The 26,377-nt window shown below is 38.6% G+C and overlaps 1 protein-coding gene across 2 annotated transcripts in view; it reads right to left on the minus strand.

Moving 5' to 3' along the window:
* Nucleotides 1–5,913: 5,913 nt before the first annotated feature.
* LOC122065791 (cationic amino acid transporter 2, vacuolar-like) overlaps nucleotides 5,914–26,377 on the minus strand; it is a 30,981-nt gene continuing 10,517 nt past the window's right edge. The window contains exons 7-14 of one of the 2 annotated variants that reach the window (XM_042629642.1): nucleotides 15,416–15,588; nucleotides 15,212–15,278; nucleotides 10,564–10,722; nucleotides 8,501–8,765; nucleotides 7,363–7,471; nucleotides 6,784–6,896; nucleotides 6,508–6,583; nucleotides 5,914–6,353 (exon numbers count right to left, since the gene is read on the minus strand). In XM_042629642.1, coding sequence (XP_042485576.1) covers nucleotides 6,197–6,353; nucleotides 6,508–6,583; nucleotides 6,784–6,896; nucleotides 7,363–7,471; nucleotides 8,501–8,765; nucleotides 10,564–10,722; nucleotides 15,212–15,278; nucleotides 15,416–15,588 — 1,119 coding nt within the window. In that variant the 3' untranslated portion in view covers nucleotides 5,914–6,196. The remainder of the gene's footprint in view (nucleotides 6,354–6,507; nucleotides 6,584–6,783; nucleotides 6,897–7,362; nucleotides 7,472–8,500; nucleotides 8,766–10,563; nucleotides 10,723–15,211; nucleotides 15,279–15,415; nucleotides 15,589–26,377) is intronic. The other variant, XM_042629643.1, reaches the window with a different exon arrangement.

Genomic DNA, 26,377 nt, shown 5'->3' on the forward strand with positions numbered 1-26,377 from the left:
ATATGAAATTACTGTTTTCACCACAATTGTTATGACATGTTATAACTAACATGTTCCTAACCATATTTAGGTCTTAACACTTACAATGGACATTTCCTAAGGTCATTCTAAGTTAAGATGATGCATTCTTATGAGATGCAATGTTTTGTGTATGGTAAATATGCGCTATTATATTGAGTTAAGATCTTCAAGGCTTCTATCAAACATCTTACAAATAGTCTTCTGTATTCTTTTTGCGTTGCTTGATGTTTAGAATGACTTCAAGTCTTGATGCTTTGAGATCTTAATAACTTGAAGTACCTTCTTCAAGCTTTGGAGGCTTTATGCTCCCACTCTTTCTTGAGCTTTACTTCTTAGGCTTCTATTTTCAACATTCAATGACTTTGATCTTCATTTCTTCATTTCATTTATCAAATCTAATCTTTGATATGAAGTCTACAAAACAATACTTGAAGGAAAATTGTGGAATACCTTCATATGTTTGTTATCATCAAAATCAACTATACAAGTGTGGACATGTCCCTAATAGATTCCAACCATTTCTAGTTGGAATCTATAGGATCAATCTTGTACTTAATTTCAGGTTTTGAACCTTAAATACAGGGTGAGAAAAGAAAGAGGAAATGAAACATTGGCCAAGCAACTGGTGGTCAAAACTCTTTACTCTTTAGGAAAGCATTTCAATTTATGATCTGTTTACTTGTTTGGGAAAGGTAGTCTAACCAACCTTGCTTGGTCATGTAATCAAATTCCTGGTTCAACATTCATGGCAACCAAGTAAATGGAATTTCATTCTAACACTTTCATTTCATACTCTACTTGTTTGTTTCCACAAGGGGTGATTCTAGTCATAGTTTCCTCTATGAGGTTTTATCTGTATCCATTTCCAAGCACTTGTTTTATCAATAATTTATTAATAGTAAGTTATAACTATATTATAAGCTGATACTTAAAAGTGTCCCAAAATCTACATGTCCAAGGAAACTACTATTCCACATATATAATGGGGAGAAAAGTTCTCATGCAAAATCCTATTCCATTTAAATAATTTTTTCTAATCTTCATTTCTTCAAAGATACACTAAGTAGGGAAAAATACTATCACTAGATAATACCAAATTGCTTAACATTTAGACAAAGAAGTCAGTTACCAATAAACATTAATAAGTGAATGAAACTGATACAACTAAAATATAAACTTGAAAATATAGAAGAGTTTTATTGTCAAAATAGGAAATCATGTATAAGATAATAAGGGTTAAAGAGGACTACTAAACCCAAGGGTCAAAAAGGACCACTCACCTCTGAGGTTTCTTGGGGACTCATTCAACAACAAGAAGACCTCAAACTCAAATGCAAACTCACTCAACCCAAAAGTGGGACTCACCTATAATAGATGTTATATTGGACTCAAATTCTTCTTCTCTTTTACACTTTATAATACAAATATATAGAGAAATGGGGAAGTAACCATTGAAATATAGTCGTTAGAATAGAGTCGTTGGATTATAGCGGTTGAAAAGGAACAGAAAAAGTGTAGATGTAGGAATATAGTCATTGGAAACATTTTGAAAAGAGTGTGTTGTAGAAAGTGGAGTGAGTATTAAATGTATGATGATGACTACATCGTTCTCCCTTACCTTGAAAGAATTTGTCCTAAAACTTGACGCAGCCATATTCATCGTTTAAATATCATGATCAAACTTCAACTTATACTATATCATGGCATAATACTCAAGATCGAACTTGTTCTGATACCAAATTAATGAAGCTAAAAAATAATCTTGAAAATATAGAAAAATTTTATTTCCCAAATAAGAAATCAAATATATGATAACAAGGGTCAAAGAGGAACGCTTGACTCAAGAGTAAAAAAATGACCACTTATTCTGGGGTCGCTTGAGGACTCACTCAACACAAGAGGACTTCAAATTCAAATGGAGACTCATTCAACCCAAGAGTGGGACTCACTCAACACAAGATATTGGACACAAATTTTTCTTTTATTTTACACTTCACAATACAGCTATATATAGGGAAAGAGGGAATTAATTGCTAGAAAAGAGCCGTTGAAATACAGTTGTTGGAAAAAGGCTGCTAGAATATAGCTCTTGGAATATAACCATTGAAAATATCTTGAAAAGAATGCACGGCAGAAAGTGGAATGGGTATTAAATGTACGATCATGACTACATCAGAAACTTGTATAGAAATGCTTACCCTATTAGAGGCAAGGTTATTTCCATCGAAACTTGATTAAGTCATTGCCACAATGGTTATAAAAAAAAGATATTTTAAATAGTGTGACTTTTCCAAGGCTATTCTTTCTTTAATATAAGAGCCTAAGCCTAGTTTTTGAACTACCAAATGAACACAAAATCCAAGATTGCTCAATAAAGGTAATGGATTGGGTTACACCTACACTTAGCCAATTCATGGTCATGGTTATGACTGGTAGCCCTCAAAGGATCAGGCGTGTAAAACTCTCTCTTCAATCTATTACACCCACTCACAACCTGAATTTTCAATTATGCGGTGACAAAAGTGGCTTCAGCTCAATTTCCTTCCCAACCCTCTCCCCCATTAGCCATGTTTCACCTCTTCTTTTCCTATTTGAGTTTTGTTTTAGAAGGTTGATTCCTCATATTTGTCAAACTAGTTTCCATTAATCTTTAACCCAACTTAATTTCCTTTTCTATTTGTACATCATCCTTAACCTACACCATAAATTAAAATTTCTATTCATCCCCCACCAGCTCTTGTATATCCGCTCATCTTTTGGTCTCAACTACAGTCCTACCCCTAAATCAACCCTATAGATGCAGTTTTCAAGACTACATTTCTTAGAATCTTAATTAGTTGAAAGTGACATTTAGCTTCTTAATGTTAGTCCGTCTGATTCTCTTCGGATGTAGTCAAATATTTTCAAGGTGGTGAGAGTTTTCTGTTATCAAGAGTCAATTACATTGGGACTCCTCTAAACTTATTCCCATTGTCACTTTATTCTCTTAGGTCGCGTTTGGTAGTCATTGAATTTTAGAAAAGATGTTTCGTATCGAAAACAGAACTTTCAGTTTCTATGCCAAAATGTTGTTTTAAAATAATAAAAAAAAAAATGGTATTTGATGAACCTGTTTCAAGAACGATTAACTTAGTTTTCACTTTTTATATATTTGGAACGAAACGGAAATGACAGAACAAGATTTTGTCGTTCCATCATTTTGCATTTCTAGCATTTTTTTTTCCTTTTCGTTCCAAAAAAAGGGAAAAGCATCAAGTTGACACCAAACACTTTATTCCATTTTCTTGTTCCTATAACTTGGAAAAACGCCAGAAATGTTTTTCTGGATGACTACCAAACACAGCCTTAGCACTTGTTTGGTAACGTTTCTATTCCAAAAAAATAATATTTCTGAGTCATAACTTTCTTTTTTGTTCCTTTGGAGTATTTCTGCTGGAAAGTAATGTGTTTAGTGATGGTTAGTAAAAAGTAATTTTGAATCAAGGAATAGGAACATGTTTGGAAGGGACATTAACTAAAGTTAGTCTCCCACTTCCACAAATTTACAAAAATGTCATGCTTTACTAAATATTCAAATTTGACATATATTAAAACAGCTATGATGCCCACATGGGATCTAAGTAGGATATGCCAACTAGCCACGTGGCAAGTTCATAACATTCAATAATTACAAAATGTCATCCTTAACCATAACCAATATTCATTTACCCATCTCCACCCTTCAACATCCTAGCAATCAAATGGACTAACATAACTGTTAGAGCAAACACCAATAAATATGAAGAAAAATAGAGAAGAAATTCACACACAACACAGATTTAACGAGGTTCACACACTGATGTGGTGTGCTACATCCTCGGACGAAGAAGAAGATGTTTCACTACTGTAAAAGAAGGGTTACAATGGAGATCATCAAATACAACCAAACTGCGACAAGAAAACTCCTTTAGGAACCCTAGCTCGAAAAACCCCAAATTACAATGCTTGCTCAACAAGATGATAGTACATTATATACTCCTCCAATTCGTGGGTCGATCCATCGGATCGTAATCTATCTCCTAACCCTTTTGCTACCATCACAGATCTCAGAAAAAATCTCATTCGAATCACCACCAAAATATGTCGGAGTGGGTCATTTTTCAAAATGGGTCAAGAATTCCAGGCAAACATAATAGTAACCAATTAGAAAGATACAAAATAGAATGGCAAAGTGAATCCATAGTGATTACCAACCAGGCTGACAACTGTGAAATACCAATCATAAGATGAAACTATAATAGTATGACAACCAAAACAGGATGATGAAGATGAAGATGACAATTTTTTTTGCATAGGTATCCTACTTTACTGAATTCTCTGTGGTTAAAAGAGTCTAGTGAAATCAACATGTTGTATGAAGAAACAGCTGAATGGCACCAAAAGAATGGCGAATCTCGATTTAATTGACGATCACAGTGTAAAGGAATTACAACTTCAGTTCCGTGCCTTAATGATAGAGGGGGCAAACAAGCTAGTAAGAAGGATAGATCAAATTCTTTTTTACTTTACTTAGAGCTGAGATTCTTATTCTATAGCCCATGTATGATTTGAGATCATCCTCCAAATGAATATGTTTCACCACAACTCCCCCACCCCCCAACAAATAATAACAGATGAACCTCAGATTGCACTAAGCATAGAACTAGGATGAACAGATATTGAAGCACAACACTTGAAACTTATAACCTTACTCCTAATTTTCAGTCAGGCTTAAAAATTTTGAGAACTTCAATTAGAAATGAATTAACATCAATTTAATTATGGGAGAATGATTTGGAAAAATTATGGGAGAATGATTTGGTTTGCTAGATATGACAGAGGCCAAATTTATATCTAATATGAGGAGTTACAAATATGGGATATTAGGTAAGGATGGATCACAATTCTTATCCGATCTCTATGCACATAATCTATTAGATATGTTGTGCCTAGATACTTTAACACTCATCTTCAAGTTGGTGCATATATATCATGCATGACCAACTTGCAGCTAATATGATGAAAAATGTTACAATATAAACCTTTATTTTTCTTTCCCCTGATAGGTAGGGATGGGAAAGTAACATCCAAGGGACTTGAACTCAAAACCTCCTGATGAGCATGATCTTGCAAATAACAAGATGAAAAATGTTACAATATAAGCCCTTCATAACCCATGTAGATGATACTTCTCCTACGTCCTTTGTGTGGTGTGGGAGATCACCCCCCCCCACCACCACACTAGTGGTGTAGTAAACCCTCTCCCTAAAATTTATTATGCAACCAAATCCCTTGGCTTTTTCATTAAAAAAGAGAAGGGGATTACCTTAACAGGTATAATTACCGAGTATTATAAGAGCACTAAGTAGGTTACCCAATCATAATTACAAAAGTTTCTTTGACCTTTTTAAACTAATTTCACTTATTGTCCCTTCCTTTTACTAGCAACCAGACCGAATCTAAATGTTATCATATTTTACTTTGATCTGCCTACCCTTTGGATGATTGTGAAGGATAATAATCATAGAGTCCTCTACCAAAACAAGCATGCCCACAATATTCAAGCATGTGCAAGTGGACATATGATGGACTCAAATCCTTTACGGCTAGCAGTGAAAGGCAGTGAGGATCCAACGGCTGGGAGGGCCCTGGCATGCACCCCAGCCGTCGGATGCTCACTGCCACTCACTGCCTCCCCGCAAAGGATTTTTGTGTTATGATGAAGCCCCTTAAACCTCATGCTCAACTCACTAAGAAGGGATATTGCTCCATTAAAGAAGGGAGTTAGTTGTTGTGAAAATATTCAAAGGGCTGTTTGGCCCAAAACTTTTAACTACTAGTAATAGCAAGGTGGATCAATTCCATGAAAGTCTTCTGAAAATTACCTTTTTTTTTTCAACTTGCAAGCCATTTACAACTTTCTATACAAGAATTAAATACAACCTCTCATGCCATCCAGAAAATTACTGTACAAACATTAGACTTGCTATGGATCACCAGTTAAAATGGGACATGAAAAAGAAAGAAAAAAAAAAAAATGGGATTTTTCGTATCTAGGATACAACCTAGATATTTGTTTGTATGTAGAATGGTGCGATATCCTGTATGAAGAATGAAGATGCACCTGAGGATTTTTTTTATTTTTTTATTTTTTGGCCTACACCAGAACAACCGCAGAGCTGTGGTATATTTCCTCGACATGGGCTGAAGGAACATAAACTGCATCCCGCAGTGAACTGTGGTTCTTCCCATAGAACAGATACACAAAAACACCACCAACCATCCATGCTGATACGCGTATCCATGTGCTAACCCTGATGAGTTCAGGAATATATCAGATGAGGAGAAAACACGGAATGAGCCGCAGGCTACAATGGCCATAGCATGAATAAAACATTGCAACCCGTATGGAAAACCGAAAGTGAGTCAACCATATATAACAAAGGGAAAGGAGTGTAGTATACTCACTCAAGATTTATCAGTAAGTAGACATTTATGAGGATGCAGGCAACAGGTAGGAGTGGGACGAACGGACAAATAAAACCTGCAGATAACAAGCAAACAGTTCAACCCCATCAATTGTGTAGCTCAACAACTTTTGCTCTGACATTCAATTTTGTCTCCATTTGCAACAGGTTAAGAAACTAACTAATTGCAAGGACCATATGGGTTCAGTATAGGCTTATTGTCTGGTCAAACCTCTTCACATAAATTTAATTAAACGTCATATAGAATAGAGCATACCCCCTGTGTGTCCAAAGCTGTGCCTTGCATTATCTTGATCTATCCAGGAAAGCACAATCAAACTGCACAAGGTAAATGCACCACCGACTCCGCACAATGTGAAGCGAGGAATACTGAGAAAAAGAACTAAATTATGAGTGGGCCATTCAGATAAATCAAATAATTTAAGCCTCCACTATATCATTATTCTAACTTCTAATATTCCGGTACCGCATTAGCCAAAGTTATTTTCATTGATTGCATGCATGCATGACAACTGCATTTTGCGCATCATCTGGTTCTTAGCGCTTAACAGAATTTTGTGCTAATTGTATGAGCAGAACTAAGTAGGTGTCACACCCTCTACCACAAAAGCACATCATTGAAGCAGTGGCAATAGTGTCTTCTAATCAAGAATATAGTTCAAACAGACCCACATAAAGTATATAACCACATCCAACATGGAAAAATTGCAGTACCAAAAACCCGAAGAGGAAGAATTGCATTCTATGACCTTGAGAACTATGATCTAACCCTGGTTTAAACAAGAAACAGCATGATCCGAGCTCTTAAACATGAAGGCATTCCGACACAACTTACCTGGAAAGATATTCGGCTGATGCCCCTGAGGTGAGGAGCAGCACTCCAACACATACAAATCCTATATTCCAAGCAGCAATTTTCCGTCTCTTTAGTTCATCTAATGTATCTGTATAAACAGAAATCAGAGGAAAAAACTTAGCAAAATCCTTGAAGCTGGAAAATTGCTGCAAGTGAACATTCAATATTACAGTTTCACTAGGAGACAAATATATGAGGTGGATATGAAGGATAGCGTACTAACTGCAATGCAAGATACCATATGGGAGAAGTAAAGTACACATGCAGGGAGGGAGGAACCACTTTGATGGCCCCGCCTAGCAGATCACTCAAAGCCCCATATTAACCAAACCAAGGACTATACTTATTTTTTTTCTCTTTTTTTGCACCATTCTCATACAATTGTGACAATTTAAAAGAATATGAGACCACAAGGTGCAAGCGAACATCCGACTGACCCATTGAATAGTCAATCCCACACACCCTCACTACTATCACACATGCTACATAGCAACTGCATATGTCATATAGAGGCAATAGGGATTGGGGAAACAGGAGCCAAAGAATGAGTCAGTGCCCATATGGCATTCCCCCTATCTCATGTTCACAGCCAGACCACTGAAGAGGAAGGAGCTAACGACCTACACAGCCGGAGCAACTAGGTGGGGGGGGGGTGCAACAAAGAACTGGGCAAACCATAGGAGACAATTATAAGCATGTTCCTTGGGGAGTCCCTAACACAATGGTGGGGAAGCATGGAGAGCTTCGAATTGACATCAAAATAGATGGATTTCCAAATCATATCAAAAGATCCATAGTTGGTGGTCCATCTACGAAGATTCCATTCCATCCATATGTGGCTGATGGAGGTGCAAAAAGCAAGATTGCGAGCTGAGTTGCAAATAGAGCTACCCGCAAAAGTCATGTCGACCCAGATCCACTCCTGTCAAGGGGAAAAGCACAGGCCTTCTAGAGGGCCAACAACGAAAGACATGATTCTAGATAGAAGAGGCAAAAGGACAGGAGAAGAAAAGGTGGTTGGTGTCTTCAATACGATTCTGAAAAAGACAGCAAGAAAGTGGTACCTGGATATGCCTGTAGATAAGGAAACTTTGCAATAAGATCCAATTTATCTTACCTTGACCAATTTTTGCAATAAGAGGATATTCAACGGACACTTCTGACTTGCCCTGTGAATGTTGACTACCACCTTGAGAGTCACCAGCTAAATCTTTTGGGTTGCCCCCATCAATCTCTTGAGGAATATTAGTGTACCGCAATGATACTGAATCAATTGAAGCTTGAAGTGATGATGGAAGTGGCACCTCATCTGGAGGAACATATCTAAGAATCAAGATAGAAATTGCAACAATGGTGAATGCAAGAAGTGTCCCCACACTGACCTGCCAAAAAAACGACAGTTAGCTTTTTATGATATTGACATGATACGGGTTCCTATTTTGTCACAGAAAGAAATCCAACCTAGCACCTTACAACCTCCCTCCGGGGCAGTAGAGAGGGAGAGATGGCCCGTAGGGTGTTAGGTCAGATTGATTACCAAGTGAGGTCAATATTTTCCATCCCTGGTTTGGTACTAAAATTCATTTCATTTCAACCAAAGAGACCAGGTATTTTCCTTGAGTGACCAGGTATTTTCCTCGAGTGGTTAACTGCAAAATACGAGGGCGGGCCTCAGCACAATGGTAATTTTGCTCCATTACAATCTAGTGGTTGCGGGTTCGAGTCGAGAAACAGCCTCTCCGCAAAGCGGGGGTAAGGCTGTGCAAATTATGAACCTCCCCAGATTCTGGCATGGCGGGAGCTTCGTCCATTGGGTATGCCCTTCAGTTAAATGCACAATACCATCCATAGGCCATAACTAGCAGGCACATAATTTGTAAGGATAAATTTGCACCTGCACTCGATGTTTTCATAATTCTGTATATCTACTCCCATGTATTAATAGTTTATACTCCCGACATCAAGAAGAGACAATTGTGATGTAAATATTCAGAACAAAGAATCTAGAAAATAAGTTCCCAAAAGAAAGATTTAGGGAAAATAAAATCACAATCAAACTAAGATGCAAATGATAGTTCTTTCTTGTAAAACTAAATAGATCTTCACAAAGGTTAAAAGTTAAATCGTAATTAATTAGTAATACTTTTTTTATTATTATTATTAATTATACAACATCCCTAGGATAACTCCTTGTCTACCTTGAAGCATCCATAGGCCATAACTAGCAGGCACATAATTTGCTAGGATAAATTTGCACCTGCACTCGATATTTTCATAATTCTGTATATCTACTCCCATGTGTTAATGGTTTATACTCCTGACATCAAGAAGAGACAATTGTGATATAAATATTCAGAACAAAGAATCTAGAAAATAAGTTCCCAAAAGAAAGATTTAGGGAAAATAAAATCACAATCAAACTACAATGCAAATGATAGTTCTTTCTTGTAAAACTAAATAGATCTTCACAAAGGTTAAAAGTTAAATCGTAATTAATTAGTAATACTTTTATTATTATTATTATTAACTATACAACATCCCTAGGGTAAATCCTTGTCCACCTTGAAGCATCCATAGGCCATAACTAGCGGGCACATAATTTGCTAGGATAAATTTGCACCTGCACTCGATGTTTTCATAATTCTGTATATCTACTCCTATGCATTAATAGTTTATATTCCCGACATCAAGAAGAGAAAATTGTGATATAAATATTCAGAACAAAGAATCTAGAAAATAAGTTCCCAAAAGAAAGATTTAGGGAAAATAAAATCACAATCAAACTACAATGCAAATGATAGTTCTTTCTTGTAACACTAAATAGATCTTGACAAAGGTTAAAAGTTAAATCGTAATTAATTAGTAATACTTTTTTTTATTATTATTATTAATTATACAACATCCCTAGGATAACTCCTTGTCTACCTTGAAGAGTGTCTAGCCTAGCAAGTGATCCATGTTGCACAAATCCAAGTGTTTGATACAGCATCAGATGGATCCAAAACCTCTTTTTCTCAGATATACTTGACTTGCAGGGGCTTTTAATGAAAATGTATAGTATAATCCAGTATCGCAATATGTTATCTACGTCCCAAGTGAGCCATTATTAGTACCCAAAGCAGCAATTGAACTTTCAAGACTGACAGTGGGGTGTGGGAGCCAGAGGTAATGTTAACTTACCATTCCTGCCAATTGTGAAACATCCATAACGAATGCCAGAATGGCAGCACAGATTCCAGTCATTATTGTGCCATTAACAGGAACTTGAGTGCGTTTATTCACATGTGAGAAAAACGCCGGCAGCAATCCATCTCTAGCCATTGCCATCAGGATTCGAGGCTGAGACAAATTTAAAAAAAAAAAAAAAAAGAAGAAAAAAAAAAATGGAAAAGGAAAGAAAAGAAAAATGAAAAAAAGAAACCATGCAACCAAAATTTCATCAGTCAACAGAGATCAAAGACTGTTCCAAAGCAAACAAGCACACCAAAATCACAAGTTAGCCACTAAAACAGGTTCCAATCAAAGATGGCACTGAAAGCCCCACCAAAGAAAACACCAGCTAAGAAGATCTTAAGAAGTTAAATACCAAGTTGGATTGAAGAACATTATTTCCATATTATTCTATTTTTTAAAAGAAAGTAATAATGCCCACAGCTAGTCTTAGCAGATTTATACCATCATAAGCAAATACCTAAGGCATAACATTCTTCACCAAAAGGATCCAAACTGATTTCAAGAACAGAAATGCACAATAATAAGCTTAATTAGATTTTCCTCGGAGAATGAGAAACTATGAGAAACTTCTAGTATTAAATATTTGAACTACCGATCTCAAAGGGAAAAAGCCCTTCTGTTCGATGCACATATACTAATTTCAATGTCCAAAACAGCATAAATATTAGATGCTGCATATCGCATGCACAGAATTGCTCAAGTACTTCAACCCCTTGTTGTCCAAAGAACAGATTGTGGTATCAAGTACACTGAACCTCAAAATGACTTGATTATAAATTTATAATACACGGCAAACATGAACTATGTTCAAGATTACAGATTAAATACCATAGGTAGCCAACCTTCTTAATCATCTGAAATTATTACACGGCGGTGATGCCCAACCATGGTTGTCAAGGCATCACCTAGGCATCGCCAAGGCAACGACTTGGCATCCAGGCGATCGCCTTATTGCACTGCATGTTGCCTTGTGTTTTGACACTTATTTATGCCAAATATCATTTAAGTAAATGTTTTTTTTTATATTTTTTAAGATATTATTCATAAATAAGCAAATACCCCCTATTTGAATCCAATAAAAATAGTTTAAAAAAGTCAACTCCCCAGTCCAATAACAAAAAAATGGGTTCTGGTTATAGGGGTGATTTAAACTTTTAAATGCTGGGGCTCAATTATGAAAATTTTATAAATCCTATCAAGTTAAAACATTGCTAAAAACCAAAAGTTCAGTAAAATAATCTTTTGTTTTGATATCCATAAAATTATTTTCATTCAGGTGATTTTAACAACACTCACGTACTTTAAAATAAGTTTGACCAGAGCATAACTTTGTCATTACAATTTAGATTTAAGTAATCTTAGACTTGTTGAAAAGCTGGTTTTATATTATACCTAATATAAAAAGTCTCATGTAAAAATAAAATCATTTGACCAGTCAAACTTATTATAGAACAAGAGCATTTCTCTAAATGTTGATTTTTTATAACTTAATGTGACTTAGTGTTGATTTTTTGAAATTTGATGTGGCTAAATGTTGACTTTTAATGACTTGATGTGGTTTAATGTTGATTTTTTATGATACAATGTATAAGTAGCTAACTAATAGTCTTAACAAATAGGGAAAATAAAAAATAACACTTGGTTGCCTTGTTCGCCTTAAGGGGGGCGCCTTCTCGCCTAAGCTCTTAAACAACCCTCCAATGCCTTGGTTCGCCTTGGAGCCGTGACAACTATGTGCCCAACATTATGATTGCTCAATTTTTAAAAGGGCTGATAGTTATAATCGGAACTATAAAGCTAAAAAACCTGAGACACCCTTTATCTAATCCAACCCAACTTTGCTTCAGTAAGGATCAGGGCAGAATTGGATGAGTATATCATATAAATTTGAAAAGGTATTAAAATGACTAGATTCACATTTCTTTTCATAGTAAAATCCTCACTATCCATATACTTCAGTTTTATATAGTAGACAGATACATTAAAATTATATATACAATTATATTGTCAGGCGTTGGCTGGGTCTAGAGATGTAAATGGATAGTCCAAAGTATGGATCAGATTCCTATTTACATATGTTTGTTTTGATATTGAATATCAGACATGCGCTTCGATTATATTTTAAAACTATAGATAATTAATAACTATTTGTACTTAAGGAATCGATCTTGGTTATCCAAACACTTGTCAGATTTGAATTTGAATACATAGACGAAATATCCATTGGACAACACAAATATCCAACCCAACCCACTATTATAGCAACAACTGAATAAGTGAATCATAGTTGCCACAGCATCTAGGCGACCAAGCCGTCAACATAGGGAACCAAGGCGTCCAAGGCACCCACCTAGGCGACCAAGGCATCCAGAGAGACCAAGGTGCCTGGATGCTTAGGCAATGCCTTGACAACTATGAAATTAAATAGTGCAGAAAATTTGCAGAAAAGACACTACTATTCAAGATGCAATAGATTTGAATATTTGATGTTATCCTGTAGCTGCCCCAATACATGATTTTTTTCTGGAAATAGGATGACTTTCAATCAAATCCATTCCCCAAGTTTGGGTTGACCAACACTATTTCATAGGGAACAAATTGGAAAATATCCTTAATTGGTGGTGATGCAAACTATGATGTATTGACATTCTTAACTGGTGGAACAAATTGGAAAATATCCATTTCCATATGGATTTGGCATGGTAAATTGAGTTTTGAATTTTACAAAACCAGAATTGGTTCTACTTGAGCTAATCTAACACCTATGTTAAAACATGTAGCTTGAACTGCTTTGATATGTGGAAAACCATGTAGATATTACATGCATAGTATCACTCATAGTTGTATAAACGAACCAGATACTGGCGGTCGAACAGGAAAATGGAGTCTTCTTTTACAGTCTGGTTCCCACTAAAGGACAATTTTTTATAAAATCAGACAAAAACTAGGCAGTTTTTGAAACTGTCCAGTTTTCTTGTGAAACATTTGGTTTTGTTCAGCAGTTTGTATTTTTAGAGTTTTAGCATTTTATTATTATTTTCCTCTTTTAGAAAAAATCAGGGTTCTTTTGGTTGAACTGGCCAGAAACAACACCGCGCAAATTTTCGGCTCACCCTCCATTCCAGTTTTGAAAACTATGGTATCACCATCTCACAGAGCATAGGCATGTTTCCTACAACTAATGGTACAAAAACTAATAAATCTGATCCCAACTCTTGATCAAACTTGTACTGTTGTTAAAGGAGGCATTGCTAATTGAAATCATGGCTCTGTGATACCTAAATAATGGAATTATCAAGCTTGTTTTCATATACAATATAAGCTTTAGAAACATCCAAAGCTTTATATTTGTCGGATATATGTAGCAAAAATATGAGTAACCATCAATAAAAGTATCAAGTATCTTTGACCACCAATATCACAACTGGAAAAGACATAAGAATAATTGGAAGTATCAAATCAAGTAAGCTAGCACACTTAGCAGCAAGTAGCAACAGATATTTCCATCATGCTTTCAGCATAGGAATGTAATATTGAAATTCTATCAGAAAAAATTAACATGCTTCCACTTCTAAGACAGAAGAATGTCATTAGTTTGAAAATGCGATAAGTTGTGTAGCTTTAGTACATATGGAGTATCTAACACCAGTATCAGTCTTATAGTAATGCAGGCCTGCTTTAAATTGGGCCAGAATTTAATATAGGTTTGGGTTGGACCTTCATTTTTGGGTTTTATTGTAATGCACTGAAATAAAAGCCAAATAGTGCGGGTCTTAGGGGTGCATGAAAATTATTATTTTATTTGTGGATCCCATGTCTAGAGTCTAAATCTAGGAAGTTATCTTAGAGATCTAAGAGTCCGATTGTTAGTTATTTTAGGTTTGTAAGAGTTATATTAATTTTTACTTTTTATTTACAGTAAGAGAGTGTTAAGGAGTCCTTATGAGAGTTAATTTAGGAATGTTTACAGCTTATAAATATGTAACCACTCCCTCCTACAATTTGGAATTGAATGAATTAGTTTTAATCGTTTGGTAGTTGCGTTATGTAACCACCGCCTCTTACAGGGTTATCCTTGAAATATGGTTTTTGTTCTGTTGAAAATCTGACCGTTAATTCTTAGATCAGATCTGGCCCATATCTAGCCGTTAAATCGGGATCTCTTCCATTCCCCTAGTGGGTCCATCACTTGCAAGCTTATCAGATCCGTAAGGACTGATTGAGACTGCCCACATAGTTTCTCGGTTGATATATTAGGCATGCCAATGTATTTACTAGTTGGTTCAGGGTAAGGAATTTCCAAGGTGCTGTAGTATGCCACCTAGACAATAAAACTGGGGGAGAGGAGGAACAAACTTTCATGTTGCATGAGTTATAAAGTACCAATTCAAAAGTATTGAATCATAGATGTGGGAGTTTAATAGCACCAACTGGAAAACTGTCGAAGGGTAGCAATTGCTAATCAATTCCAAGAATTTTATTGAGATTCAAAATGAAGAAAGTATTGCAATAAAAAGGCATGTTTTATTCATTGGAAAAGGGAACAATTATGCTGCATCTATTTATGATTTTATATTCTTTGCCAGTAATTTACCTGAGGAAGTATTGAACCCATCAAGTTTGAACAGAGTGCAGTAACTGCTCCAGCTGTGATTATGTACCTACAAATACAATGTGACCAAATTACAAAAAGGCTATAATAATGAGATAAAATCAAAGAGGCTTTATTATTTAAATTCATCAAACTTATTATGAGGGCCAAAATGACCACAAATTACAAGAGAAATATTTAACCTACACTGCCCACTGCATCCCATGGCTAGCAAAGGCAGAAGAGATGGGAGTGTCTGGATCCATCCCATAGTATGGTACTAGGCCAACGATGACAACAGAAACGAGCATATACAAGATGCAACAAATAGAAAGTGCAATCCCTATACCCAGTGGTAGATCTCGCTGAGGATTCTTCACCTGTCATGGAGATCAAATAATCTCAATAAAGTAAAGCAAGCTTAGAATACATATAGGTTACTGAGCACATGAGTGGTTTATTTTGTGCTGGAAAAAAAGTGTCAACTTTAAAAAAAAAATGGTATTTAGTATCCAATACCACAGGGTCAAGAAATTGTAGATAATGTGATGTAGATCGAATAAGGTAGAAGAAAAGAAGAAACACAGCAAGGCTTTAGGCCCCCAAAACGCCAGCCATTAAGTCCCACTGAGCCCAATTTTAAAAGCTCACTTGCGGCTTATGATTTAGGCCCAATTATTAGGCCAGGTCTGGGCCTATTGAGGACCCTTCTATCACCTAGCATAGGAAGACGGTTTGTAAATCTTTTTAGTTATATGTTTATAATTTATTACTACTTGTTTAATAATAAGATGTTGCTGTTATTTCACTGCATATTAGTTTCTATTTCTAGAGACTTCTATTTCTGTAACATAGCTTAACTTTTTTTTTTTTTTGATGAATAAATAATTCATTACCACGAGAAAGAATATACAAGGGAAAAAAATGGGGAGGAATGGAGAATACAAAACCCAAAAGAGCCCAAAGTTGGACCTAAGGCCAGAAGACCCAACTACACAGGGAGCCAATCAGTGGAGGAGGGAGGGAGGGTACAGTGGGGGAGATGATGGAAGATGGTAGACCCTAGGAGACAACAATGAGCCTGCTCCTGGGGGTATTTCTAATTAGGCTGTGCCTGATAGTGCCAATTTTGAAACTGACCTCGAAGTAGATGGCATTCCAAATCCATACAAAGGAACGGGAGTTGGAAGTCCATCTCCGGAGGTTTTGCTCCATCCAAATGTGGTTGATAGTTACTGCAAAAGTGAGTTTCCCTTTAGTGTCGCAAATGTTAGAGACGCCAAAAGTCATCAATCTAGATCCACTCTCTAGCAAGGTTCGAAATCTCGTTTCGTTTCGTTTCGTTTCGGTGTTTCGGTGGGTTTAGAAACTGAAGTTTCGTTTCCTTTCGGTGAAATTTTGGCCGAAATGGTGTATTTTTTTTGTTTGTTTCGATTGACTGTTTCGGTGGTCAAACGGCCATATTTTGACCTGAAACTTGGTGGGTAACTTATTTTAAGGTTAATAAACATCCTTAGACCATAAAAATGCAAAAATATTAGGATATGACATCGTTTTAGAGTTGCACCTTTGTTTGGTAGCAACCGTCGAACTATTCTGAAAATTTTACTTGGTTTTGGAGAAAGAACTTTACCTTTCCTAAACTTTGAATGTGTAGATCTTGTAGGAATCCGATGGAAGTCAAAATGTGTGATGATGTGGCTAATTAGAGGCTTGTTACAGACTTGAAGTGTTTTTCCTTCAAAATATGCAAATGGAACCAAAACCACCGAAACAGGCGAGACAGAGTCAAAATTTCAACCGAAATACCAAAATTCTGACCGAGATATGGTATTTATAACACATGGAATGTACCGAGATGACCGAGATACAGAAACGATACCAAAATACCAAAATTTCTACCGAAATTTTGTATAAATGTTATTTCGTATGTAATTTCGTTTCGGCCAAAAAAAAAATCGAAATTCTGAAATTTCGCCAAAATTTCAGCGAGATTTCGAACCATGCTCTCTAGACAGAGAAAGGGTGGGTCTATAGGATGGCCAAATGGATTTGAGGGCCTTCTTCCATATTGAAGTGGAGAAGGGGCAAGAGAAAAAGAGGTGGTTTGACATCTTCAGTGCTATTCCAATAAAGACAATAGGATGTGGACGCCTGGATATGCCTGTGGATAAGGAAAGATTACGTGGGGAGACAACTGGTGAGGGAACGCTAAACAGTAAGGCTGTGGTGGGGGATGTGGCCTTTAAACCATGTGGTTTTGTGCCCAAGGACAATCGGAGATTTGATACTAATGAATTCCCAAGCAGAGGTCGAAGTGAAGGAGCCCGTGGAGGAGGGCTTCCAAAGGATCTTATCCATCCTGCCATGATGACCAGGGAGAATGGGACGGAGGCCGACCAAATATCCACGAGAGGGGTGGAGACGGGGAGGGGACCAGCCAGATAGGGTGAGAATGGAAGAGACCAAAGCAGATTTGGGGAGCCAGGAGGAATAGATGGATCTAGAGGAGATGAGATTGACAAGAATGCCAGTAAGGTGCTATGGGTCAAGCCAGAGGAAGGTGGAGGAGCCATTGCCAATTGAGAGGGGGAGACCTCTGAGAGCAGTGGCCTGGAGTTGAGAATGGATCTCCAGATAGAGGAAGCATCCGAGGAGGGAGCCTAGACTAAAGGGAATCATTTTTAAGGGGAGAGGAATAGATCCATGAGACCCAGATACTATGATGCTTGGAGGCAATTTTCCAAATGAGGTTGAGGATGCCAACAGAGTTGGTATCCTTTATGGATCTAAGACCAAGACCCCCTTCAAAATTGGGGGAGCAAACTTTGGACCAGCTGATAGGATGCAGGAATTTGGAAGATTTTGTTCCTTTCCAAAGGAAGGAGCAGAGAAGGGAGTCAACAGCTTTGGAGGTGGAAGCGAGGATGGAGAAGATTCCAGACCAAAACAGATAAAGGGATTGGAGGACTGATCTGATGAAAACAAGGCGACCAGCGTAAGAGAGAAGCTTGCCTTTCCAAAGCTAGAGCTTTTTTCTGATAGAATCAAGGATGGGGGAGCAGTGGTGAGCAAAGAGCCTAGAAGAGATGAGGGGAAGGCCCAGGTATTTGACTGGGAGAATCCCGAGATAGCAAGCAGTTGGGATCGGCGGTCATCAGAGACACCAAAGAGGAAGATGTTAGATTTGAGGAGATTTATGCAAAGGCCCGAGAGGGATTCAAAGAGACTGAGGGAGGACATAATGAAGGAGATGGAATGAGGGTCAGCCTTGGAGAAAATCATAAGATCATTAGCAAAAGCTAGGTGAGTAAGCAAGAGACCTTTGCATTTGGGAATTGGAGAGATAAGGTGGAGGTCAGTGGAAGATTGGATGGAACGAGAAAGAATTTCAAGGGAAAGAGAGAAGAGGAAATGCGAAAGGGGACAACCTTGCCTGATTCCAACAGCAGAAGAGAAGAACCCAGCAAGGCTGCCATTGATGAGGACAGAAAAGCGGGGAGTGGAGATACAGGAGTGGATCCAATGAACAAAGGAGGGGGGGGGGAAAGACATCCAAAGGACATTAGAAATGACGTTCTAGTGGATGGAATCGAAGGTTTTGTGGATATCAATCTTGAGAAGGGCCGCAGGGGAATGAGATTTTCGTTTAAAGCCCTTAACAATCTCATGGCAAAGGATGATATTATCCGCAATGCAATGACCAGTAATGAAGGCCGATTGGTTGGGACTGACCAAAGAATCAATAACAACGTGGATCCGGTTAGCCAAGATTTTGGCTATAAATCTGTAAAGGAGGTTGCAAAGAGAGATAGGTCTGAAGTCGCCATCGAGTTAGCACCGTCTTTCTTTGGAATGAGGCAAAGAAATGTGTGGTTGATGCCAGAGATTTGGGAGGGATTGAGGAAAAAGCTTCTGATGGCAAAGATTAAGTCGTCTTGAATAATGTGCCAACAGGAGAAAAAGAAGCCCATACTAAACCTAGGGCCCGGGGCTTTGTTGGATTTATGAGAGAGGATGGCGGCCAGAATCTCATCATCCGATGGGATGGCAAGGAGGGAAGGGGTAAGGTGAGCAGAAACGAATTTTTTAAGGAGGTTAGGAGGAAGGGGGAGAGGGGGAGGGAGAGAGAGGATGATAGAGTCTCTCAAAGTAGGAAACAACTTCAGATTTTATCTCATAAGGAGAAGTTAGATCAATTCCAGTGGAGGAGATGAGGCTGGGAATGCAACTGGAATTGTTGTGGGTTTTGAGAGATCGATGGAAATAAGCTGAATTGGAGTCCCCTAACTCAAGCCATTTGATTCTGAATTTTTGGCGGAGTAAGCTTTCTTCTTGAGCTGGAAGAGAGGAAAGCTCAGAGGATATAGCTTTTCCTCCTCAACAAGGGAGGTATTGGAGAGATTGAGCAGGATTCTAGCTTGGATGTTATTAAGCTTCCCTTGACAATCTTTGACTCTCTCAGAAATGTTTCCAAAAGTGGAGGAGTCCCAAGCTTTAAGGGCAATTTTGACAATTTTGAGCTTTTTGGCATAGGCAGTAAGAGGGGAAGAGGAGACAGGAATTGGGGATGCCCAGGAGTCTCTGACAATGGGGGGGAAATCATCATGGAGGGTCCACATGTCAAAGAACTTAAATGGCTCAGGGCCAAAGGAGATGATGGGCTGGACAAAGATAAAGAGATAGGGAAGTGGTCCGAGATTCCGAGTAGCTCAAAGCAGGCATAGGAGGAGGGAAAAGAGTTGAGCCATGACTCATTGACTAGGACGTTGTCTAATTTGCAGGCCACCCGCTCAGGACCAGCATGCTGATTGTGCCAGGTAAATTTGGGGCTAGACCATCGAAGGTCATTCATGTTGATGTCATCAATGCACTCTATTATGAAACCAAGATCTGTAACCAGTAACTTGAGAGAGTAAGGGAAGAGAGAAAGAGATTGAGAGAGAAGAAGAGAACAGAGACTGCAAGAGGGGAGCGGCAGAGTGTGTTCTCAGTCCCCCCTACCATCAATATTTATTAACTCCAAAAGAAGTACAATCAAACTAGGAAACTAAGTCCTTGTGCCACAAGTAAGATAAAATAGGAAGTCTATCCTAATTAGTAAGTAGAGATCTATCCTAACTAGGGAAAGAAATAACTAAAGTAGGAAGGTAAAACTCATCCACGATAGGGACACTCCCTATATCGTGGTACATATTTTAACACTTCCCCTCAAGCTTGGAGTATACATATATCAAAAGAAAACTTTCAGCTTGGACCAACAAGAATAGAAAAATTAAACATAACACTGGTCTTGAGTAGTAGTAGTTGACACTAGAGAGCATAAAGAGAACTCCAATCATCCACATCATAAAGTCAGTAGCATCAAAGGCGCTTCCCAAGGAAGGCAGGTAGTAGGTAGGAAGTAACAACAGGTTGCGGGGGTAAGCATATATCGACATCAGGTTGTTAGGGACCAAGAAGCAACATCAGGTTGTCGAGGACCAAGAAGCAACATCAGGGTGTTGGGGTCAGCAAGTAGCAACATCAGGTGCTGGGGTAAGCAAGTAGTAGCATTAGGTGCCGAGATAAGCAAGTAGCAGCATCAAGTGCCGAGGTAAGCAAGTAGCAGCATCGGGTGTCGAGGTAAGCAAGTAGCAGCATCGGGTGTTGAGGTAAGCAAGTAGCAGCATCGGGTGCCGAGGTAAGCAAGTAACAGCATTGGGTGCCGAGGTAAGTAAGTAGCAGAATGAAGCAGATAATATAAGAACTGTAATTGAGTAGATAATAACTCCAATCTCCCCCTCACGTGGACATATAATGTCCAATGATTAGCATCTCAAAGGATGAGCAGTACATATAATCCCATAATCAAGAGCAATGCAAAAAAAGAATTTCCAATCTCCCCCTGATGGTAGCAAATCTGAATAGAGAACTCAAATTGCCACGCATGAAAGTACCAATTTTTCCAAAAAACTATAAATTCCAAATTGAGGCGATCCCGAGCCGACCAAAGCAATAATTTGGTAGATATATATGTATATATATCCAATGGTAATTTTGTAATTACATCATGCAATCCTCAATTGATGCGGGAGCGAGGTCAAAATACCTAATTGGGTTCAGCATAGACCCACTCAAGTGCACAATAGCCAAATAACAAAGGGTGATGACAAAATCGTAATTATCAGAGTGTCCAAGAGGGTACATTGGTAGGTGACAGGGATCTAGCGTAGGAAAATATATAATAGTAATGGCAATTTGGTAAATCTAAAGTGTCCAAAGATGGGTGGCAATTTGGTAAATAAATTGAAATTGCAAAGGGAATGACACGATTGTAATTAATCACAAGTTCCAAAGTGGAATGGCAATTTAGTAATAAAAGGACAATGTAATTAAAATCACAATCCAAGGCCAAAGGGTAAACTAGAAAGGGGAAATAATTCAATGGCAATATGTAAATAAGAGGGTAAAGGAGGGTCAATGATATGGTTAAAAGGGGAACTAAATAAAAAAGAAGTTTTGATGCCTTGAAATAAGGTAACATGTGAGATGGGTGTAATTATGGCAATGTGTAAATAAGGAGTAAATGAGCACTATTAATATGGAAAGTCAAATAAGTAACCAATTAAGAGCTAAAAGAGGGGTAACGTGACAGCTCACGATTCTGATTTTGAGGTTATCTTCAACCTCAAAACTCCTCAACCAAATATGTAACCAGCGACAGCGGAAACCATAATGAAAGTGATTCATATACGTAACCAGCAGCACAAAAGGCACATCGTAACTGTCTAGGAAGTTAGACAGTTACGCAAGCAGTAAGAGAGAAAGGGAAGAAGAAGTTCTTCCTTATGAAACCAGGCGAGAAACCAGTCCAGCTCGGGATGGATTCCTTACAAAACCAGCAACGGTCTTCAAACCTGGACAGTTGATGGTATAAACTCATAAAACCAGAAGCAAATAGAATGCGTGTGTATGCTGCAATCGATACACTAGCAGACAGAGCAACCAGCTGAATAACCTTCAAATCGATAAGATCAAACCACTCAGTTTAGGGTTTTCAGCAGTAGAAGAAAACCCATCTCAAGCAGTAGCAGATCAGGAAATCAGACACCCTTTGATGTAGCAAATCAGTAGATTTTTTTTTTTACCAGAAAATTTCTTTGTAGTAGAACACTTCAATGTTGCTAAAGGAGAACCAGAAACTGATTTCAACAATAGCAAAATTCTGATGATAGCAGGAAATTGAAGATCAGAAAAGGCAGTAGCAGCAAAAGCAGGGGCAACTCTTCACCGAGAACAGCAGTAGAAGTAATAGCAGGTATGATCTACAACCAAAATTCATCGAACCCTAGTTCTTCTTATAAGAACTAGGGTTTCACCAGTAGCAAGAGACCTTGGAACGACTCTCAAAACATCTACTGGTTATTGCTCTGATACCATGTTATGAAACCAAGATCTGTAACCAGTAACTTGAGAGAGTAAGAGAAGAGAGAAAGAGATTGAGAGAGAAGAAGAGAAGAGAGACTGCAAGAGGGGAGCAGCCGAGTGTGTTCTCAGTCCCCCCCCCCTACCATCAATATTTATTAACTCCAAAAGAAGTACAATCAAACTAGGAAACTAAGTCCTTGTGCCACAAGCAAGATAAAATAGGAAGTCTATCCTAATTAGTAAGTAGAGATCTATCCTAACTAGGGAAAGAAACAAACTAAAGCAGGAAGGTAAAACTCATCCACGATAGGGACACTCCCCATATCGTGGTACATATTTCAACACACTCATTGAAGGGATCAACAGAGGAGAGATCAATGGGGGATCCACCCATTTTCTTGTGGGCAGCGCAGACCACATTAAAATCCCCACTAAACCCCAAGGCGCGAGGCCAGCTAAAGGGGCGAAGGCACGATAATCAGCCAAGAGAGAGAGTTTGTCAGGGGAACGATTGAGAGCGTATATGATGGAAAAGAAGGAGAGAGGGGAGCTAGCAGACGAGAAGGAAAAATGGATGGATTAGGAAGAGGAAATGGGGGAGACATGGAGAAGGCAGGGGTTCCAGAGAATCCAGATGTGCCCATTGGGAGAGTGGTTATAATTGGAGAAGAAGGACCAAGAGGGGGCAATCGAGGCAACAATGCGGGAGGCATTGGGCTCCAGGACTCTGGTTTCCAGGAGGCAGCAAAGGATAGCTTTCGCGGGAGTGAATGACAGCTTACTTGGCAGAGGAATTGAGACCCCTAACATTCCAAATGGCCCAGGGGATCATTTAGAATGAGGGTGAAGGGGCATCGAGAACTCGAAGGAGTTGGGAGCAGATTTGGAGGATGAAGCATGAGTCCTAGACTTAGCTTTGGATCAGGGTTTATGATGGTAATCCCAGAGAGGGCAAGGGAGGGGTGGCTAAGTGTGATCCAGCCGATTTGGCCAGAGTGCAGGAGCGGATAGGCTTGGATTCCCCAATGGAAGAGCAAGGAGCCACGGCAGGTGGGGGGGAAGAGATTGGAGTAGGAGGACTGGGGGAAATGGCTGTAATTCGAGTGGAGAGGGATGATTAGTCACATAAGTCAGGGGAGGGATAATGGGGGGGGGGGATCAATGAAAATATGAGCACAGGTCAGCGGGGTTACCGAATCTATATGGGAACTCACTGCAGTAGCAACATTATCCAACCACACAGAGTCAGGGGCTTGAGGGCCAGTGAAAGCACCATTCGAAGCAAACTCAGTAGCATTGACAACGTCTTCCAAGGTAAAAGCGACATCCTTCCCCCTCCCCTCTCCTTCTTCCCCCTCCTGGCTCCTTCAAGCCCACCTACTCTTCCATCCAACCCCACCAATCCTCCTCTCCATCCTCTGGACCCTCCTCCCCCTCCTACCACACCAGTTGACCTGACTTGTGATTTGGTTGCTCCCGTAGTTTCTAATTTTGAATCCAAGTTGCTAATTTTGCGCACTACTGATCTGAAAGATCCTGACCTCTGGATTGTTTTGATTTTTATATATTGTGTCCTACCAACTGAATGAGCATACAACGATAATTTTATGCTGATTTGTTGAGTGGTTGTGAGGAAATGCTATTGTTTCTATTTCTGGAAAGTAGTTCCTATTTTCATTTTTGGGCAAATAACTTGTATTAAGTTTTTGCCACCACTTAATTTGACTGCTTTCAGTTCTTATTTATATAGTGAGGAGTCTCAGCTAGGTAAATACACTATCTGCATTCTCTTTTCTCCTCTCTATCTGTTTCTCCTCTTTCTGTTCTTTTTCTCTATTCTTCTTCTTCTTATTTGCTTTTGTATGTGCTGATCTCTCGTCTTTGGTTCTGCTACATGGTATCAGAGCAGGTTTAATCAGTGTTGTCACCTTCTTCTATGTTCTCAGAGACTCTACTTAAGGTTTTCTCTTGTGGAGTGCAGCCACCTATTGCTGCAAGTTTCTGTTATGAAGATCTAGTTTATATCAATGAACTAGGATATCTTCATATATACTCTATCTATGAAGGAGAGTTCCTCCTCCAGAGATCTCATGTGGTAAGTTACATGCAAGGATTGATCTGCAGCACATTAATACTTTTACCTACTGGCGGTACCCTGGTTTATGGGGCTTTTTGACTGATTCGATCTCTCTTAATACTCCTGATCAAGTCATCAATTTCATCTGAGTTTTTTAGGGCATCAATGGTCCTACTGGTAACATTTATTGATCTCACCTTGAAGCTGGTTTAAGATCCTATTTATTGAAGTTTTTTCTGCAGGAACAGTCCATGTGATACCCTGTTTGAGGTGTTAATGCAAAATAGATTTCTGCAATCATTCTAAATCTGGCCATCAGATTCCACTACTTTTCTGGGGCATTGTTTCCCTCCTCTGGAAGGTCCTTCGAACTTACTTTGAAGAGACAACCTGACTTATTGATCTTCTAGTATTTGTAATCACCTAAATTCTGGGTTTTATCTTCTTCGGAATTGAATGCTTTGATTGCTGGATCCTCATAAAATAACTGTTATGTTGTGGCCTTGTGGGGTTTATATTTCCTTTTTTTTTTTTTGGGTGAATTATATATCCTATTGGTCTGCTATGTATCTTCAGATTTGGAGACCTATCAAGTAGTGTTTCCATTGAGTTTTGGTACTGTGCTGTTTGCAGGCCAGAGGTAATCTTACCTGGTCTTTTCGATTTCTCTATTTGCTGCCATATCCGTAGTTTTGAATTTGATCCTAATTGGTGCTATTGCCTCTGTGCATGATGGCTGGTTCCAAACCTACTGCGGACAACATTAATGTCGAAATTATCACAATCAAACTCAATGAAGTGCCGAATTATTTGTTATGGGTCCAGGAATTTAAGGTCTATAACCATAGATGTCAAAGCGCTAGGCAAACCAAGGTGGTTGAGTGGGGTTAAGAATTTAGGCAACACCAACAAGGCGCCTTGGTTAGAAAAAGAAAAAATGGCCCAAGATGCCTAGGCGGAGCTTTGACAAACTTGTCTATATCAATGTTAAGGGCAAGATGAAGTATCTCAAATTTGACCCGCCTTCATGTGATTCCAAAGGCTAGGAGGAGTGGATGTGTGAAAACAACACTCTTTTTATCTGGTTGTGCAACAGCATTGAACCAGCAAGTGCCACAAATTTTATGTTCCACACCACTAACAAGGGATTTTGAGATGCCTTGAAGGAAAGCTTCTCCTAGGAAAAGAACTTGTCTCATATTTATGATATTTATGACAAAATGCCAAGCAAGGGGACAAATCTTTTAATTAGTACTACAACGCCTTTAAGGGATGTGAGAGGAGCTCAATGTTAATCAGCCTCTTACTATTGATTTAGAACAGTTGAAGATTCAGCGGGTTGGGTTGCAAAGTTCATGGCTGGACTAAATTTTGATTTTAGTCAATGATAAGCGAGTTGCTTGCTGGGGAGAAGGTGCCTTCCTTGAATGAGACCTAATGTATCAGCCTCTCGTCTTCAGCTTCTTATCTCCCTCCAAAACTAATGAATCATCATCTTCCAGGAAAAGTTTCGCTCTTAATGCTGGTTGTAGCCGTGGTTTTAGTTTTCCTGGGAGAGGTCGTGGTTCCGGGGAGACCATGGTTGTGGTACATTTGGTCGTGGTGGACAGCAAACAGACCAGCTGATGGAGAACCTTAGGGAAGAAAGGGAAAATCGAAGTAGGAAGGGGAAGGAGGGGAAT

The sequence above is a fragment of the Macadamia integrifolia genome, unplaced genomic scaffold (assembly GCF_013358625.1).
Source record: "Macadamia integrifolia cultivar HAES 741 unplaced genomic scaffold, SCU_Mint_v3 scaffold212, whole genome shotgun sequence".
NCBI lineage: Eukaryota > Viridiplantae > Streptophyta > Magnoliopsida > Proteales > Proteaceae > Macadamia > Macadamia integrifolia.